The 18,993-nt window shown below is 38.7% G+C and overlaps 1 protein-coding gene across 2 annotated transcripts in view; it reads right to left on the reverse strand.

The window, feature by feature from the left end:
* cntnap2a (contactin associated protein 2a) overlaps nt 1–18,993 on the reverse strand; it is a 290,692-nt gene that overhangs the window by 93,693 nt on the left and 178,006 nt on the right. For both annotated transcript variants that reach the window (XM_068304178.1, XM_068304177.1), the window contains exons 10-15: nt 16,052–16,201; nt 8,290–8,452; nt 3,757–3,863; nt 1,981–2,100; nt 1,073–1,188; nt 7–91 (exon numbers count right to left, since the gene is read on the reverse strand). In XM_068304178.1, coding sequence (XP_068160279.1) covers nt 7–91; nt 1,073–1,188; nt 1,981–2,100; nt 3,757–3,863; nt 8,290–8,452; nt 16,052–16,201 — 741 coding nt within the window. The remainder of the gene's footprint in view (nt 1–6; nt 92–1,072; nt 1,189–1,980; nt 2,101–3,756; nt 3,864–8,289; nt 8,453–16,051; nt 16,202–18,993) is intronic.

Below are 18,993 nucleotides of genomic sequence, written 5' to 3' on the forward strand. Positions count from 1 at the left end.
CTTTACCTGGGGTGTTGAGCAGCCGGGACATGCGGCAGCTGTAGGCGATTTGCTGTTCACAGTATTCTGCACTGGTGGTGATGGCTGTCACCTGGGAACACAGGCATGGATGTGTATTTTAATTTAATTTTATTCGCACAGGCAGGTTCATTCCATGTAAAAACAAATTAATGAGTGGCAAAATGAAGCAAAGTGAGGTGTAACGTTTTAATTTAGGTTCCAGTTATTAAGAGAAAATGGAACAAATGGTCCGTACGAATTAGTAGAAGTTATAATTGCAGAAAGGTTATGCCAATCATCACTTGTCCCCTGAAAGAGGAGTGTAGTGCTATAAAGTTTGACAGAAAAAAAACCCAACTGTTGCCACCTTCAATTGAGGTTCTAGCTTGTATCATACACGTTACCATGGTAACAGACTAAATCCAAGGAGAAATGAGTCATATTCTCAAATTAAGAGTAAAAAGCAACCGCCACAATGTATCACAAACCAATCTGACTTCTACTGTTGATTACCTTGCTCATGTTTGGGATAAAGGATGTTAAAATAGAATTAGAATGAAATATAAATGAGGCATAAAAAGTGCTTTGTTTCACACCTGGTTTACTTTTATTTATGTAGTGATCAGTTCTTCACACATTAATGCTTCTACTGTTGTGAATAAATATAAATCTACAAATCTGTTATTATTTTTGATTTTTCAAACAACGGAGAGGGCAGCATGATGTTGTAGAAACATGGATCAATGTAACAGACAGAAGCGACAGAGAAGCTGCCTACAAAATTCAAAATGACAACTCGTGTAAAGCTGGTGTTTTTGAGAGCAGTGGATAAAACTATCTACAATTCAATGTTAGACCTTCCCTCAAACATAGAATAGCATAATCCTAAACAGAAAATATATAAAAATATGACTCTGTAAGTTAGGGAAAATATTTAAAATATGGAATTAAAAATACTTGTGCATTAAACAAGAGGGAGAGGATAGGGAGTCTCATTGTAAGCTAATGAAAAATTACAATTTTAGAGGCATGTTTATTAAATTTTCTACTTGCATTTGACATAAAAAGTTACCTGGTCCATTGAGGCGCTGTAGTTAACCTGAATGACGGTGCGTCTGTCCCTACTGGACCCCGTCACTGTAGTTTTTGGTGGCAGGTTGTTCATGACTGTCGTCCACACTTTGTCTTCTGCACACATACACAGACACAGACACACACACACACGCACGCACGCACACACACACACGTTGTATTATTAGAGTTACTCAGATTAATACAAACAGTACTGTTTTGTCAATCAACATGCATATACAGTATACAAGTCTGCAGTGCTGTGCAGGCGTCATGACAATGAAGATTGTGATCTAAGTTACAACTGGAAGGTTCTGGGGTCTAATAGGCATTTCTGTGCTCTTATACCAGGTGCCAGTCACTCAGTCATCTCCCTGTTAATTCACACTGTCAGTCAGGGGATGTTTGTGTGTTTAAGGGCTCAGCACTGTGTTGGAGAAAAGGAAACTCTTAACATTTATGAGGTGTGTGTAAGCGTGCTATGTGGCTTAACTAAGGGCCTAGCCAGCGGAGTGCAGTGACATTTCATTAAAAGTATTGCCTTTGCTCTGACTGCGTGCTCTGCTGTTCCTGACTATCTACTTATTCCATTCTGTGAGGATGTGTGTGTGTGTGTGTGTGTGTGTGTATGTGTGTATGGCAGGTCATTGTGGCCCCTAATAAATTTGCATAACTGATTCGTTTATCATGTGTTTATGTGCATATCTGTGAGTGTCTGCTGCTGCTTCGGTGTGAAATATTAGTAGGCGTGACCATGTTGTCATGGAAACCCAAGCAAAAGCAGGTTAAGAGTGCTGCTCTGTTTGGAGTTAAAAATGAGGAGGGCTGATTTCCTTCTGTCACAGATCACTGCATTTTGACAGGCTAGGAAAGTTTCAGACGCACACACACACACATGCACACACACACCTGTCATGTTGCAGTTGACTTTGAATGGGCCAAGGGGTCCACTGCCATCAGGGTCAATCCAGTAGGTGTCAGAGGACCTTCCCAAATGCTTATAGGCCTCACAAGAGGGTTCATAGATAGCTGAAGGTTAGGCAGAGAAATACATGGAAAACTCAGCAGACGGCGGATGTTATAATGCTACCTATACACCCGGCCTACCAGAAAATCTTTGACATTAAGTTTTGGCAAATTCTCAGAAATAAAATCATTGAATGTAAAGTTCACAAAACAGTGAAATTCATCTCATTACATTCAACATTATTTTTCTCATTTTATGTTGGGTCATATCAGGATATTTGTCGAAACTAGACAATTCTGTGATGATTTCAGAAAGTGTAGAAGCATAAAGCCATGATTATATCAAACACCAAAGGGGTTGATCCTCTGGTGAACATGAAAGAAACTTTCATGGCTGTTGTTTTCATTTTCTCTCCTTTGGGTGAAGCTGGAGAAGAGGGTATCACACTAAACCACCCAATACCTGTGTTTTATTACATACTTCTCACAGTAAGATAATATCTATCCATCTATCTACCTTCCTCAAGAGCTCCTGCATCCACACTCTTTTATTCCATACCCACCTTTAATATGTCTTTATTACACAATGGATCAAACCATAAAAAACTAGTATCAGTGTAAAATAACAGGTCAGTGTCTGAAGCTGCCTTCTCTCATCCCCTGCATCCAGATGGCAAATTCACAAAAAAAGGACTTGGACATTCATATTGTACAATAAAGAAAGAAATTGACCATAAATGGGCAACCATTCAAAGTGTTTTTTTTAAATGTTATCTTTTCTGGTCGGTTAGTGTTAGCAGCTTTGAATTTGTGTCAACAAAGGGCTTTGTCTGAACAACACAGAGGATTTCTCACTGACAGAAAACAGATAAAAGGAATTAGAAAGCATCAGTCTACAATTTTAGTGCTTAAAAAGGGTCAATCTCCAAAAACTTCAGCTCTTCCCAGAATGCAACTCAATATAGTCCCTTCGTTAGGCTCTGTCTGCCCTGTTAGAGCCCACAACTTTCCTCACACCTCTAATTGGTAAGCGCTGCATTTTCTATTTCCAAATTGGAAACCCAGTTCTTTTTCCTGTCTAAATGTATTTTATTCTTTGTAGGACCAAGTAACATTGTTCTGCTTTACAGCCATATACCGTCATGTGGTGCAGCAAAGGTTTTAACCGCAGGGCAAATCATTTTTCTTGTAGTCTCTACCCCAGAGTTGACCCATGACTTCCCATTCCTACTCATATACACTAATCTCAGAGTTACTGTTGTGCCTCCAGCCAGCCCTTATTATTGAATTAATACTTCATTATGTTGTCGAACTCGTAGACGGGAGATTTGCGATTGCACAAATCCATTCATAATAAATCTTTGTTTCTGTTTTATTGCTGAGGATTTATTTTCTTTCTGATGTTTTTACAAGGCTTAATTTTCTTTCTAATGTTACTCACACATCAACATCTGTCCCACTGTGATGATCTATCCCAAGTGATATTTTTTTTTACTCACTCTATTCTTCTTATTCCCGCACTATTCATATTCTCCCCACCTATATATTTGAATAAGCTCACTTGAAAACCTCACACTGACATGCTTTAACTCCACTAACTGTCAATCAAGTACAAACACACACATAAAAACATGCACCCACGCACGCACGCACGCACGCACGCACACACACACACACACACACACACACACACACACACACACACACACACAGACTTACAGGTGTGGCAGGTGGCTCCAGTATATCCTGTTCCATCACAGGTACAGCTGAAACTCTCCCAGCTCTGTTTGCAGCGACCACCATGTTCACAGTGATTAGGCATGCACCTGAGGACCGAAGGAAAGAACTCTTCATTAACATTTACAAGACGTACAATGCTTTCAAAACAAGAAGAGGTATGATATGTTTACAGTGTGCACTCAGTCTGATATTTACATCTGATAAAGTGGCTGCTTAACATTAGTCCTATATGACACAAGACACGGCAAAAGTCCTTCATATGATTAAATGTTTATTGTTCAAACATATGCAAATTTTTTAAATCTTAAACAAGAAGGTGAGTATTTCTTTTATAAGAGACTGCTCATTAACTTCATTTGAGTTTTGTCATTTCTTGACTTACAAAGATTATGGTTTATATGAACACACATGCAAAGGATCCAACAGACCAAATTCAAGTGTGATAGAAAAGTATATTTAATATTATTTATTCAGGCCCATATTTTCCAGAGTCGATCCATCTCAAACATTGTGAAAGACAAAAAAAAATTGTGCAAATGATGCCATTATACATACAAAAATACACAGTACAAGTGTTTCAATGAATCATGGGGCATCATTGAGGATTTATATGACTATGTTAATGCTGCAAGGCCACCTGTTAAAGTAGCAAATAATATCAAAGTTATCAAATTGCAATAAGTAGACCTTAAAATGTTTTTTCTCAATCAAAAAACAGAAAATCATGTAAATTCAATACATAATTACATTTCAAAATGTGGAATTTTGACTATAGTTCAAGTTAACAGCTGCTTCCTTATATAGCACATTCATGGCAAGACTACAGTGTCTTTATTGGACGTCACCATTTTGTATAGAAAATTAGTAAGGTGGGGTTGAGGCCATTGTTGTTCCACCTCTGAGCTGGCAAATAGAAGCACCAAATCAATATTTACATAAAAGCTCTGGGCTGGTGAGGCAGCAAAAGGATTTTTTCAGAGGATTTTAAGAAAAACCAACAGCTACTGAATCAAACAGAATGGGGACACAGCAGCGGAAGATCTGGGAACTCCTTATGCTATACCTAATTCCTGTATACCAGCATAATGTATACCAGCATAACCCTATACTGTTGACTTCTTGGATGTAACCTTAATGTGAATGCAGTATTAAGTGCTTCGTAGTTACAATTTGAATACCAACTCCAATCCTGAATGACTGAGAATTCTATAGTTCAATCTGTCTGTAGTTCCAATGAGGATGGATCCCAAGGAATTTACTTTCCTTCATGCACATGCTATTTAATGAAATACCAGAGCCTGCTTAGCTGAATGAGTCTCGTCTACATGACTTAAAGAGGACACCCAGCTGGAGGAAAACAAACACGAACACTTAAGAGCTGCAAGAGTCCTTTAAAATGCTAACTTCATCCTTAGTCCTGTATTTCATTGCTGAAAAGACATTCTTTTGATAAAGCTGAGCTGTCCATGCTGTAGAATGATACAAATGCATCTGATATTGGTGCAACATGAACAGAAAGAAAAGCCGTTTCTATCTTTATCTAAGGTTTGCAGTTTGTATCGATGCACGTTGACAAATGAAAATTGACGAAATACAATTTTTACTTTGTACATAACTCTGAAGTAGGTCCTTGTAGATTGACCCTCGTCATACAGTATAAAGTATGAAGTTTGATGTGCTATGCCATCTGCAGCAGCCTTTGTGAATATATACACTATGTGTGTGTCACAAGCCCATGCTCAGACTTCCATAGAGTGAATGTCATTCCACTGCATCCATTCACGCAACCCTGAAGAAGATATAAGGTGCATGCCGTAGAAACAAACAAAATGAAAACGTGTCATGAATTTTCTGTACAATATGTGTTCTGAAAAAAGTGAACTGTGTGTAGAAAGAAAAGCAGCTACAAATTATAGGCAGAAAAATGTTTGCAAAAAGACGATGTTACCTCTAAGGATCTGATTGTCTCGGCAGAAAAGAAAACATGAGTGGACAACATAGAAATAGAAAATAGAAATTGCTCAATTGGCCTCACTGTACATAACTATAAAAAATTCTAAGTGAAAAAATGTTAGGAACTTGACATGAAGCCAGCCTGTTGAAAGTACCACAAGTTAATAAATGTCTATTTTGCCCGCAGTAAATTATTTCACAATATTATGAAGCTTTGTCAGATTAATAAGTACAGTTGAAAGGAAATTATGATTTCACAAAAGGATATGATTGATGAGCACTTATAATAACAATAGACATTATATCCAGCAATACATTGTGCAAAGGATTTGAACTGCACTGGCTCCGTGCCCTGGGTTTTCTGCACCACAATAAGAAATTCATTGACAAGAATGAGGTACCTCCAAAGTGCCTTAACTGTACGTCCCACTGTGTGTGTTGCTGTGGTAACCTTATGGAATGACGGTGACATTGTGGAATATTGAAAATTGCATGCACATGGCTTTGTGTGTATCAGCATGGGGGCAGACATAAACAGAAACCAACGGTGGACTGCATTGATCAAAAGGAGGCCAGACAGGACTATTGAACTGCCTTCAAAGACATTCTGATTAGTTAGATGGTAACACCGCAACCATTCATCTTCCATGGCAGAACAGGGCCCACCCCAACGACTGCACAACTAACACACATTTGAAATAAGAGTGATGGACAAAAAATTAAGTGGCAAGGATAGGAAACTTTTGAGGACATCAGCCATCACAAAAGTTTGTTCTGAAAAGTTTGACTACAATCAGTCACTGACTCACACAAACACTGACAAGAAATTCACTGGTATTAAAAAATTTACTACTACTACTTCTAATAATAATCTAATATCTTATGAGAGAGAATTATACCTCAACTCCACATTCTCTAAGCTTTATTGACTATTTTAATGATATTGATTTTATTTTCTGGCCCACAGTAACATGGCGTTGGCTTTCTTTAACTGGCTTATATGAGAGACCTCTAAGACTTGACTCCATCCTGTCTGTTCAAGACAAAAAGCATAGAGTAACTGACTAGCTGGGGAAGATCATGGATAGTCAATAACTAAAGTGACGGAGGTCTGATACTTTCAAAATCAATGCTCTGTACTAGACATACATTTGTCAGTTGGACAGAAATATCCAACTAATGTGTTCCGTGTCTGCTGGATGTGTTTCACAACAGTAATAGTTATATGTTAGTGTTTATGTGCAGCCTTTAAGAGGCACAACAAACAAACAAACAAAAAACAATGAAACCCTGAAACAATTCATAATGTTTAAAAAGTCAACATATTTCCACCTTAAAGGTCAACTTCCAATTGTCAATTGTTCGATTACATCAGATGTATTAATTTATTAGTAGAATGATTTGATGAAAGGTGTCAACAAATTGTGTAAATTTGACAATTAACATCTTGAGTATTGGTAGAGTCAACACCTTTGATCAAACATTTTGCAGTCTGAAACTTATTTTGACACTACAGCCGTTTTTACATGAGTCAATCTGCACTTGTGAACAATGTGGACCATGCTGTGGGTCTAAATATTGCAACTAAAACTCAATGAAGTAAAATCACACAAACAAACAAACAAACAAACAAACAAACAAACAAACAAAAAGACCACCTCAGTGAAACAAGAACAGTTGGTGTCTTCTCTGGGCAAGGACACTGATGAAGGTACTATTGACAAAGGATATTGATGAAGGTACTATCGACAAACCAGGGCTCTAAACAAATCAGGGCACTATTGTTTCAATCAGCCCAAGGTCATCTCGTAATTGCAGCTTCCTAGTCTTCTACTTCTGTATGGTGCTGCCCGTTCATCATCTAATTGTTATAGAAACCTTCTGTGGGTACTTTGTGTAACAGATAATTCGTATCTAACAAAGACTGTTGCAGGATTACTCCCAGAGGGTTAAACCTGTCCATAACATTTAAAGATTTTACAAACAGCATCTGGTTAAGTAAAAAAAAAAAAAAGCTTTCAAACTGAGCTCATGGCTGATTCCCCACAAATCTGTTCCAATAAGCTTCTTTAGTCTATGATAAAGAAATTAATTGAAAAGTCAATGAAGAATAAAGTGAATACCTCTAGTGAGCCAACAGTGGGTCAGTATCTCCAGCTCAGTTACAGCTGGCAGTGAAAAAGAATAATGCTTGGCTCATTCTGGCTGCTTGATAAAGATCACACAGTGGTTTCCAAGGATTAGAATTTCTTTCAGGGTAAAATGAAAGAAATTGCTATTCATACACATCCCTTAACTCTTTGAATGCATCCCATCAATTATATCCATTTATCAGTATGACAAGCACAAAAAACAGCCACACACAAACATATTTTTGTGTGGTTATAAACACTACAACCAGACCACTAAGTCATATATCTCTGCTTAAGGATTCCACAGCTCTATTTATATGGTTCTTCCTATTTAAAATCACTTGATTTACAGCACAATAGTAAATTTGTATTCTCAGTTCGGAATGCTATTGTGGATGAGCATGCACGTGAAAAGTATCCTTCTTACCGGTCTATGATTGCACACATGTCCAGGCTAACATTCTCAAAAGCCCCCATGATGCCTTTTTCCACTGCAAGTAAATCAGCTGGTTGGTCGTCTACCAAAATTGCTTGCATACAGCCCTGGAAGGAAGGTTGGGAGGGTGGGAACGGCGTCTGGAGAAAGTACCCTGAAATCAAAATCACAAACAAACAACAGAACAAAATAAAAGATTATTATGTAAACAATAGTTATAGAGATAAATTAACTGACGATTGAAATTAATAATGACCTGATGAACAAAAACCCTTCGGTTTTGCAGTTATTAATCTATTATTCTTGCATCTTCATGAATATTGTTAATCCTTGATACTTCATGAAATGATGACTGAAGAGTAATTTTTGCGTACATATTACACAGTATTATTTACTATGGTAAGGACAAGAGCTCATGTTTGAGAGAAAAAGTAGAAAGAGATGACAGTAAAACAAGGACAGATGCATTTCTTTGGTCCGTGAGTCAAATCACATCCTGTAGAAGTAGGTATAAGGTTTAAAAACAACATCACCCTTGACGAGGACCTGGACAGTGACTGATAATTGTCACTTATGAGAGCCATGAACCTTCATCAGTCCTTCTCTTTTAAAGCTTATCCACAAGGTCCATTAGCCTTAATACCAGTGCTAAGGCCGCAATAGACTCAAGGACATACAGTGTAGGTTTTACTGTATGTCCTTTATGAGATACAGGAGGCAATGGCCCATCTAGAGGCAGCAGTGGGCCTTGACTGAGACAAGGGACAAGGCTAGGACAAAACCTGTCCTGAGAATGTGTGTGTCTATATGTGTCTAATGTGTGTCTGTGTGCTAATTCCTTTGCGCCAATGCAAGTACATAGAAAAAAAGTGGGCTTGTGAATATTTTGCACGTATAAACTTACCTGCATGCATGTATTCACAGTGCATTGCATGCAATATGTACTGTATACAAGTATTATTAGGGTGCAAGCTTTGTCAGATATGGGGTGAGACACTGGACAAACCCACAAAACACAGCAGCTCGGCGACATCTCCATCATCTCCATGTTATAAGCTGTCACACTCTCCACCATGCCTATCAGCTTCAAGGCCAAAGCATCAACAAGTCGTATTACAGAGGGCATATGCAGCATTTGTACATGTGTACCAACATAATTCTTGTTTATGTGGCTGGCTGCAACGCTAGTAAACAGAGAAGCAGAAAAAATGTGTGTGCCTGCATGCCTGGCTTTGTCCTGGTCTCATTTTTATTTCAAATCCGGTTTTCATTTCCTCCCCAAAAGTTTCTCCTGTCATCCGTGCCATCTGCCTCTCCTCCTGCCACACCTGTCTGCTGTCTCTCCAAAGGAGAGGGAGACAGACAGAGCAGAGGAAGAAGGGAGGGAGTGGTGGAGCGGGAGAGGGGCAATGGGAAACAAAACAGGTTGCAGCTGGCTGGCAGCAGTTTGTGTCCCATGGATAGCATATGAATGCAAAAGAAATGCGTTTTTTCTGACAGTTTGGCTAAGCAAAGAGAGAAATGCATGAAAAGTGGACAGGTGGATGGATGTATCGGTGAAAACAAGCAGGGGGTTGGTTCCCCTTGTATTCTATTTAATCTACATATGAAGTTTTACCCAGTTTACCTACAGCAATATATTTTTTTTTTTGTTTGGATCAATTACTCATTGAAAGAGAAATGACATGACATGAAATAATTTTTGGTCCTTGTGGCTGAAAATGCTGTGTTCAACTGAAACAATCTGTTTTGGACTAAATATTCATAATTAAACAAGAAAGTAAGGAAATCAGATCTCTGGAGAAATAGATACATCTTGAATAAGTATCCAACAACTATCTAATCACTCGTGTCTATCTGCAATCCAGTGTTTAAAAATTCCTTTGACACTTGACTTTATTTGACATTTAATACTTTAAAATCAGTCAGAACTATATTAATTTGCATATTAAAACGATAGTAGCCGGGTAGGTAAAAGAAAATTGATTCTGGCAGTTCTTGTTGTTCAAAATTGGTCAAAGATTCCTATTCATGGTTTCTAGTCTGAAGCTATGACCGCCATTAAATTCCTGTCATTTCAGGAAAGTCATTTTTTTCTTTAGGCATCTGGAAAAAAAAAATCATTTTATCATCCCACCAGATTGCTGTAATACAGATGAAGGCCCAGACCAAGATTGGTCTGGGCATGGAGTCCTGGAGTTTGTTGTTATGGAGTCCAATAACAACAAACATCTGGCAAACAAAGAAAAGTTGTGGTCATAAATAAAGTATCACACACCCACTACTCCACTACTTCCACTACTCTTTCCCATAACTTCATTAAAGTATCACACACCCAAAGCTTAAATATAAGTTAAAAATGTCTGACCATTTTCTTTTATGATGTAACATTGCTGCATAGTAGTAATTTGTAGTATAAACAAAACCTCTAACTTCCATAACCTCAAAGGATCTGCAAAAGTGGCAATAATGCCCTGCAGGGTTGGCAATCTATCATGGCCCCCCTACTGTGCCCAAACAGCTTCTGTTACAATACACAGGAGGAGGAGCCCAGCTCTCTACGCGCTGAACGCCATCTGACTGGCACAGTTGGCTTTCAGGCTGCAGAACACTTATTTCCTCATCCGAACATATTTAGGAGCTGAATCCGCTTTGAGATAAGGTAGGCTGGAAACTACCCAAAATGCTCAGATGTGAGGATTAAGGAAATATTCTTAGCAAGCAACTCTAAAACACATTCAAGAGATATTTGTTTCCTGAAATCAATGTTACATCTCATGAAATCCAAGAAAATTATGCTTATCTATTGACGTCATGCTTTCTCCCTAAACTGTTTGCTTTAATGATTTAAGTCTGCATTACATATTGGTGCATTTGGGTATTTTTCAATCAATTGGTCAATAAATCCAGACTTTTCTGTCAAAGACAAGATGTACCCATATTTGTACATGCTGTGTACTCATTTAACAATTCTGTATGTGCACACATAAAGTACATATCACGTGCAGTATGTACAAGGAGCATTGGCAGCTCTGGTTAAACGTAGCCCTGAGGCTCATGTCTAATTCATCACGAGCGTTAAGATCCACACAAGGACGTGACACTACAGCTTGTGCAGGCATGAATGGAGATGTGCCACATGATAAAAATCACCACTAATACATGATATTTCACTATAAGTATACACTACATGTTCTGGAGGATTTGTCTTTTCAGCAATGAAAAAACATACAACTTAAAACAAATGTAGTGTAAATAGGTTCATGGCAATTTGTTATAAATCGCCAGTAAGTGTTTGTGTAGTGGGGTGATAGAAAGGGGAAATTGACAATTAAATAGGATCAAGGCACAAGCTCACTTTTATTTATCGTGTACGATTAGTGAAGGAATCACAGATTTTTTTTTCTGTACTCAAACCCCAGCACGCTACTATGTGGAAAGACTGGTAATTGGCCAGGGCTTCATTAGTGCATCCATTTATCCCATTCCTGTGGAGAGAAGAGCGTGACTTCATGGCCTTATATACACCTGTGTGTTTTTATACAAGTGTCCATCTGTCTTACCTTTTGAAAAATTCAATTTGTGAATGTCTTGTGTCAGTCACTTACTAATTTCTGTAAGCGCAGTGCCAGGAGTGAGAAACTACTCTCCGTAAAATAGGCTTTAGGTTCGGGAGACCGATTATAAAAGCTTGAAGGAAAGAAGGGTGGAGATGAGAGGAGGGGAGGGGGAGGCAGAGGAAGGGCTTGGTTAAGTGGGATAAAAGGGATGAGAGGAAAGGGGAGAGGGTGAGGTCCTAAAAAGATGAGAAGCTGAACTGAAAAATTGCGGAGAATGGAAAAATTTGAGGGCGAGAGGAAAATTGAAGAAAAGAAAGCGGAGGAGAGCAGAGTCGAGAAAGGAGGCATGAGATGGCACAGTTGCGAGGGATGAGAGCGGCTGAGAGCCATGTCTCTTCCTTCCACTGAAATGTAAAGTATCATATTCTCTAACTCTAGAACCTCCCTTGGGTACAGGCTGTGCTGTGTTAATAGGAATTCTAAAATTATTATATAAATTGTCTAGTTAGATTAATGTCTCCATGAAAACAAGAGCAATGTGACAGTGAGATGTTACTGTCGCTGAGCTCTATAGTCATTAACATACATTGGATATAATCATAATTCATATCAGGTAATTTGTTCTGTTGCGTAAATTACTAATCCTTTAATATTCAGTTTTCATATTACATTAATTTAATATTAATGTCATCTAAATATATTAAGAAACTTTCCTGCATTTGAATAACTTGTAAAAACAGTTATAAATAGCTTTCATTAAATAATAAGAAATTTCTATATTCACTTATTAAAATATAGCTATCTGGAGGGAAGCAGTCCTACCGAATAGGATTTTTGTTACAAACATGTCTCAAGTCAGATCACCGGGAGGACAAATAAACAGCAATTTATTTTTTTATTTTTGAGCAAGGGAGTGAGAAAACTTCAACAGCCTTTGGCTACCGCTTTTTCCACGTTTCACATAAAATGGAGATGAAGAAGGATTTTGGCCTCCATGACACAAATGCAAATATGTCTCACTGGTAATATTCAGCTTACTTAAAATACAAGATCATTTATGCATTACCAACAAGCACATTTCCTGATCCTCTCTTACTGTAACCACACTTATGTGTTCACTCCTCCGAGTGTGAACTCATAATACATGAACATCACTACACATGTCTGGGTATCATGCCTCAGTTTGACACTAATGATTCCTAATTTGGTTTCACAAGACGGCTGGTCATGCTTAACAAACATCATCCCAAGGGGGGGAGGGGGGTGATGAAACTAGAAACACATAGTAAAAACCTCTACTTCTGTAACATTCCATTAAGGTTTCTACTGTGGATCTCACCATGTAGTGGTACATGGTAGTGGTACACGGCAAGGCATTTCTAAAGCATGACACGCACCAAAATTAGATGAAGACAGAACGGCAGCAACAAAAAATACATTCCTATCGCCAAAGTGAGTGTCTATCTAAAATTCCATTGGCATGAAAATATTACCTCCTTTCAAGAGTCTGGCTGGGAGTATAGTCACTGATCAACAACTGTTATGAATGATAAAACAACAGATTGATGCCTTACAGCCTTGAAATTTGAAACAGATGGCTACCTGGATGGTTGAGGCTACACAAGTGGCTCTCAGCGATTATCCAAAGCCTTGTCCTGTCTGTGAAAACATGAATCTTTCATGATACAGAAGGCTCTCTTCTAATTGTGCTACAATGACAGAACTGTCACAGTCACACAGATAGTGCTGACGGAACAGTGTTAGAGAGCTTAAAGACTGCTTGGCCTCTCTGACTCATCAAGCTGAGTGATCAGAGGGAATAATTGAGGGCAAGCAAAGGGCTAAACTGTTTTCCTTCTTTTCTTTTTTTTTTTTACACTATTGCTGTTTCATTGTGTTACATCTGTGCTGGGATGAATGTGACGATGAATACGTTATTTAAAAGTGTTTCTATATTCTTCCGAAAGTACATGTTAGAGTCTGTGATGGAGTTTCAGGGCATGTTAACATTGAGGTTCCCAGACAAACACATATTTTATGCATAGGTTCATATGGATTGCGGATTTTGTTGTAATTCCATATGAGGAAGAGTTCTGCTGTATGAATTAAAAATAAAAGGAAGCCCAAGTGCCAAAAGCTAAAATGATTTCAGGAGGCAAAAAACATGTTGCTATATCACACACACTATTGGCAATTAAAAAGAAATATTATGTTTGAACCTGGACCAAACTGACTGAAATAGTGACAAAAACGCCTTCCTAAAAGTAGCCTGTGGAGCTGTGGCCCAAATATCACTTTGTATTACTTGTCTACTGGTATATAAGCAGATCTGAGTCACCTGCTGTTTTCTGGTTAACTGCTGCTCAGCATTCATTACCGCATGTAAAAACTAACGAGTAAAACCCCAGTCACAGTTGGTGCCAATTTAGTCCACATGCGCACTGTCAGTGGGGAAAAAACATCTAAGAAAAATTTATATTTAATGCAATAGAACACTGTATTTCTCTGAATGTATTTGCATGTGTGTGTAAACACAGTGTGTGGATTAATCTCTATATAGCACATACCGTGTGCATTGTGAGCATGTATTTGTATCAATATGAATATGTAAATTTTCTGACGCCATGTGTTCCCTCTGATGACAAGCATGTACTGCCTCAAGGATTTTGCTTCATCTTCACAGTCTGTCAGCTCCTCTAAGGATACAGCGCTCATGTCCCATTCATCTTTCACCTTAAACACTTTATCTTCCATTTCCCCCAAACAATGATTTTCCTCCTCTCTCTTGTTCCCAATCTTTTATTTGGTTTCTTTTTCATTTCAATGTTCCTTCCTTTCTCTGACACTCCTTCTCCTCCTCAATGGATAAAGACATTGCAGAGATCCTCTATTCTGAGACGCTATTGATTTCCATCTCAGCTGACAAAAATCAATAAATCGCCAGTTGGATCAAAACAAAGGCTTTGCAGTGAAAAGGAAGAGGAGATGAGAGAGAAACCATAAAAGACAGACAAAGAAGAAAAGTTTAAAGAAAGTTGAGGTGTAACAAAGATGAATCATGAAAGATAATCTGCTAATATTGAAGAATTCTTCAAAACTTCAAGCCAAAGTTTTGTATGAGTGAAATCCAGTTACACCTCACAAAGCTGGACTCCATAAATAAAAAGTAAAGAGTCATCATGAACTGAAAGGGGATCACTGAACAATAGCGAGAAGTAAATTAAGATGGACAACAGAATGAAACAATCTGGATGTGTGTGTCTGAGGTGTGATCCTTATTGAGTGGCCTGAAGACATAGTTTGGTTTGATGGAAGAGATTGTCTGCTTATACAGGCCTGATGGAGCCATCACAGCCCAGACTATCTCTCTGTTACTGTGATTTCACAGGGACACACACACCCACACACACACAAAGTCACGCATAGTTATGGACCATCTTCATACAGACAGACAGCGGTCTCTGGCATCATTAACCTGTCGTCTTCTTAATTCAGATAAATGGCTGGGGTTGTCTTTGTGTGTGTGTGTGTGTGGGTGTGTGTGTGTGTGTGTGTGTGTGTGTGTGTGTGTGTGTGTGTGTGTGTGTGTGTGTGTGTGTGTGTTGCACTCATGGTTGATTGTTTTCGTGACCTAGATGGGTCTTGCTAAATGATGAAATTCCTGGGCTGACCACTGTTGTACATATTTCATATAGGAGATAAAAGATTTGAAGGCATATTAAGCTTGAGGACACACACACACACACACACACACACACACACACACACACACACACACACACACACACACACACACACACACACACACACACACACGTTAAAGTCTGTCTCACAACATTGTTTATATTACATGTTAACATGAAAGTACTTTCCAAAAAGCCCAGGTCCAGACCAACTCTTTATTAGAAAAGGAGGTAAATCAAGAAGTAATTAGATCAAAGTGAATACTACCTGGTTAAGACAAACACCAAATTAGACATAAATTACAGTACTTCATGGCATTGAAGTCAGGATAAACTGAAACACATCCTGGATATAAATGGATATAAACTGGTTGCTATTTGACACTGCCTCTTTCTACTGCAATAAATGAAATGGACATCTTTCTATGCTGTCCTTGCCTGCTTGATGAGCACTGGAGAGGAATGTGATGGAATGATGATGAATGGTGATGGTGTTGGAGTGACCCTTACCTCCCAAGTGATAAGTTCCTCCCGTTGTGATGGTGAGAGGTGAGGTGGAGCGCACAGCGGATGCTTCCTCGCCATCTATCGTCAACATGGCAAAGTTCTCCTTGGCGACCAAGCGTATTGCATGCCACTGGCCGTCGTTCAGGGCTGAGCCTGGAGAGAGCAGAGATGACAGTGTTCAGAAACAAATTTCTTTAAATGAGGACAAACTATTGTCCTCATTACTATTACTATTATAAATGTTAAAAGAACTGGTACCAAGTTGTAAATTAAAGTAAAAAGTTAAAGAAATACAGATATGTGTACGTTGAAGTTGAAACAAAAATGCTGTAATATAACTGCAGCTTCTAAATTTACTAGTAAAAGTTAACATTATTATACAAGCATATAGGAGAAAGTCAAGGGCCTCAGCAAGAATGAAGAAAACGACAACTCGATGATTCATCATGGCTGAGAGGCATGCAGCCGATGAAGGTAGAAAATGCAATTTCCATCTGTGATTTGTGACTATCTCTCTCTCTGTTTACTTTCCTTGTCATACAATAGTGTTTTTTTTCCCTCCACAATCTTTGCACCCCTGTGTTTCTTACCCCTTGTATGCCTCCATCTAAGCTGCCTGGTGAATGTGAATGTATGAATGTGCGAGTGAAGACAAGCCCAGCAGAGGATCAGTTTCCTGCCTCTATCACTTCAACATGCATTCTCATATGAATGCCGATGCTTCCCAATTCTTCTTCATTTCTCTTTAGCTCTCCCACTCCCCCGTTGTAAGATGAGTGTGGCATCCAGTCTCAAGTCCCCCGGGTCTCAACTCCATTAACTCTCAGAAAACCCTGTTTGCATCTGAGTGGCAGAGTGCATGTGTGTGTGTTACCTATCTGTGCATGAAGGCTTTGAGCACTTTGTGCAAGTCAGTAATGTTCTGTGTTGTGTGCATATGTCAATGTAGTGTGCGTGTGTTGGTGCAGGAGCTTTTTGCTCTATCTCTCTCTCTTCCCTTGTAGCTGTGCTCCATTAAATATGAGTGATGTTTTGGAAAGGGACATTACTAGAGCCGAGAGAGAAGCCAGCTCACTCTCATCACCCTTCCCTCTCTACATCACCTCTCACTGACACCGGTCTCCATTCTCTCTTCCCTCACTGCCTCCCTCTGTCCTTGATTCTTCCTTCTGTCTCTGTCTTTAGTTCCTACATTTAATTGCTGCATTTCACTTAAAAAAAATCCACCTTTATACTGCTCTCCTACAGTGGCAGTGTGCTGCATTGTTTTTTGTTTTTTTTCCAATTTGGCTCTCAATACATCGTGGATACATTTAAACTCTGGACACTGTACTGAAGTTCAATGTTCGGTCAAAAAATCTATCTCAGTGGAGCCCATAAAGTTTTGGATTGCCATTCAAGTCAATACACCTGTAACTTAATGTACCTTAGAAATTCCCATGTGTCAATATATTTGACCCGTGTAGGTGAACGGGAGTGCAAGCTCCTGTTTGCACATTTGCTTTGTGTGCCACCATTTCTGAGCACCTAATCACCTCCAAGGCACACTTTTGTACTGTTAATTCCTCCCATGATGCCTTTGGAAACCCTGTATTCCATGTCAGCATGGAGTCTACACTAATTTCCATCAGCAGTGTGTGTCCATGTGAATAAGTTGACGTCAACCTCCGCGATGACCTGCTGATAGGCTTTAGTTTTGGTTAGAGGACTGATGTGGTTTTTTTTTTACCACATATACACACATAATGTTTATTGAAAAGTAAAAAACAACAACAACAACACATTTTTATAACATTTGTGTTGCACTTATGAAGTCAAAAATTATGGAATATGAGAGGATTGCATCTACTTATGTTAAATCAATGAGTTCTGGTAGAATTGACCTTGAAACTCTCATTCACTGGCAATTACTTTCACAAGTGTTTATTAATTTCATGTAATCACTATAAAGTTCTCTCCATACTGTCTCTCTACAACCTATTGAATGTAATGGGAAATAGATATTGAAACCTTGTGTCCCATGATCTGTTTTACAGTGGCCATAGTCGCTGTGAGTGATGAGTGTACCACTGATCAGTAGTGTTCAATGTCTGCTCTCACTAACAACGAAATTTTACATGCACAAATGAATGGCATGCAGCTTCTCTCTCTTTCTGTTACATATACCAAACACACACAATCATGCGCATGTCAGCTTTCTCCTAGATAATTATGGAGAGAAAGAGGGGAAGAAAAGAATTTGTCACATTTGGATAGATAGAGCTGTATAAAGGCTTGTTTTGGAGTTGTCATTCATAGACAGAGGTCTGATTGTCAGTGACAGAAGGAGCATTTAGATTTCTTATTCATTTAAGATACCTATAAATAGATGTAATAATGCCCTGATGTAAACAAAAAAAAATCACAAATTAATATTCCCAACCGAATAAAAGTACAGAAATATTCACTGTAAAATTGACTAAAAGTACATAAATTAAAGCACTCACTCTGCAGTCAAATGTATGGTATCATATTACAGTCAAACCTCGGTTTTTGAAGGCTTCTGTTCTCGACCAAATCGGTTTTCGACCAGATACATTAATGTTAGCTACAGTTAATTAGTTTAGATCAGGTGTTCCCAAGGAGTCGTGTCCTTCTGAAGGGTCATCAGATGAACAAAACTTTCCAGTGACATGTAGTAACTTTTGTTCATTCATTCATCCATCCATCCATCCATCCATCCATCCATCCATCCATCCATTCATCCCCCCACCCATCCATCAATCCATTCATTCATCCACCCACCCACCCATCCATCCATCCATCCATTCATTCATTCATTCATTTTTTCATTTGAGAAAATAATAATCGTCCAAATCTTAGTCCAGTGTTACGCGAGAGCTTATTACAGATGGCTACAGGTGAGAGATGGGGTACCAGTTTCTTGTAGGGCCACACAGACACCC

Source organism: Antennarius striatus, chromosome 20 (assembly GCF_040054535.1).
Source record: "Antennarius striatus isolate MH-2024 chromosome 20, ASM4005453v1, whole genome shotgun sequence".
In the NCBI taxonomy this organism is placed as follows: domain Eukaryota; kingdom Metazoa; phylum Chordata; class Actinopteri; order Lophiiformes; family Antennariidae; genus Antennarius; species Antennarius striatus.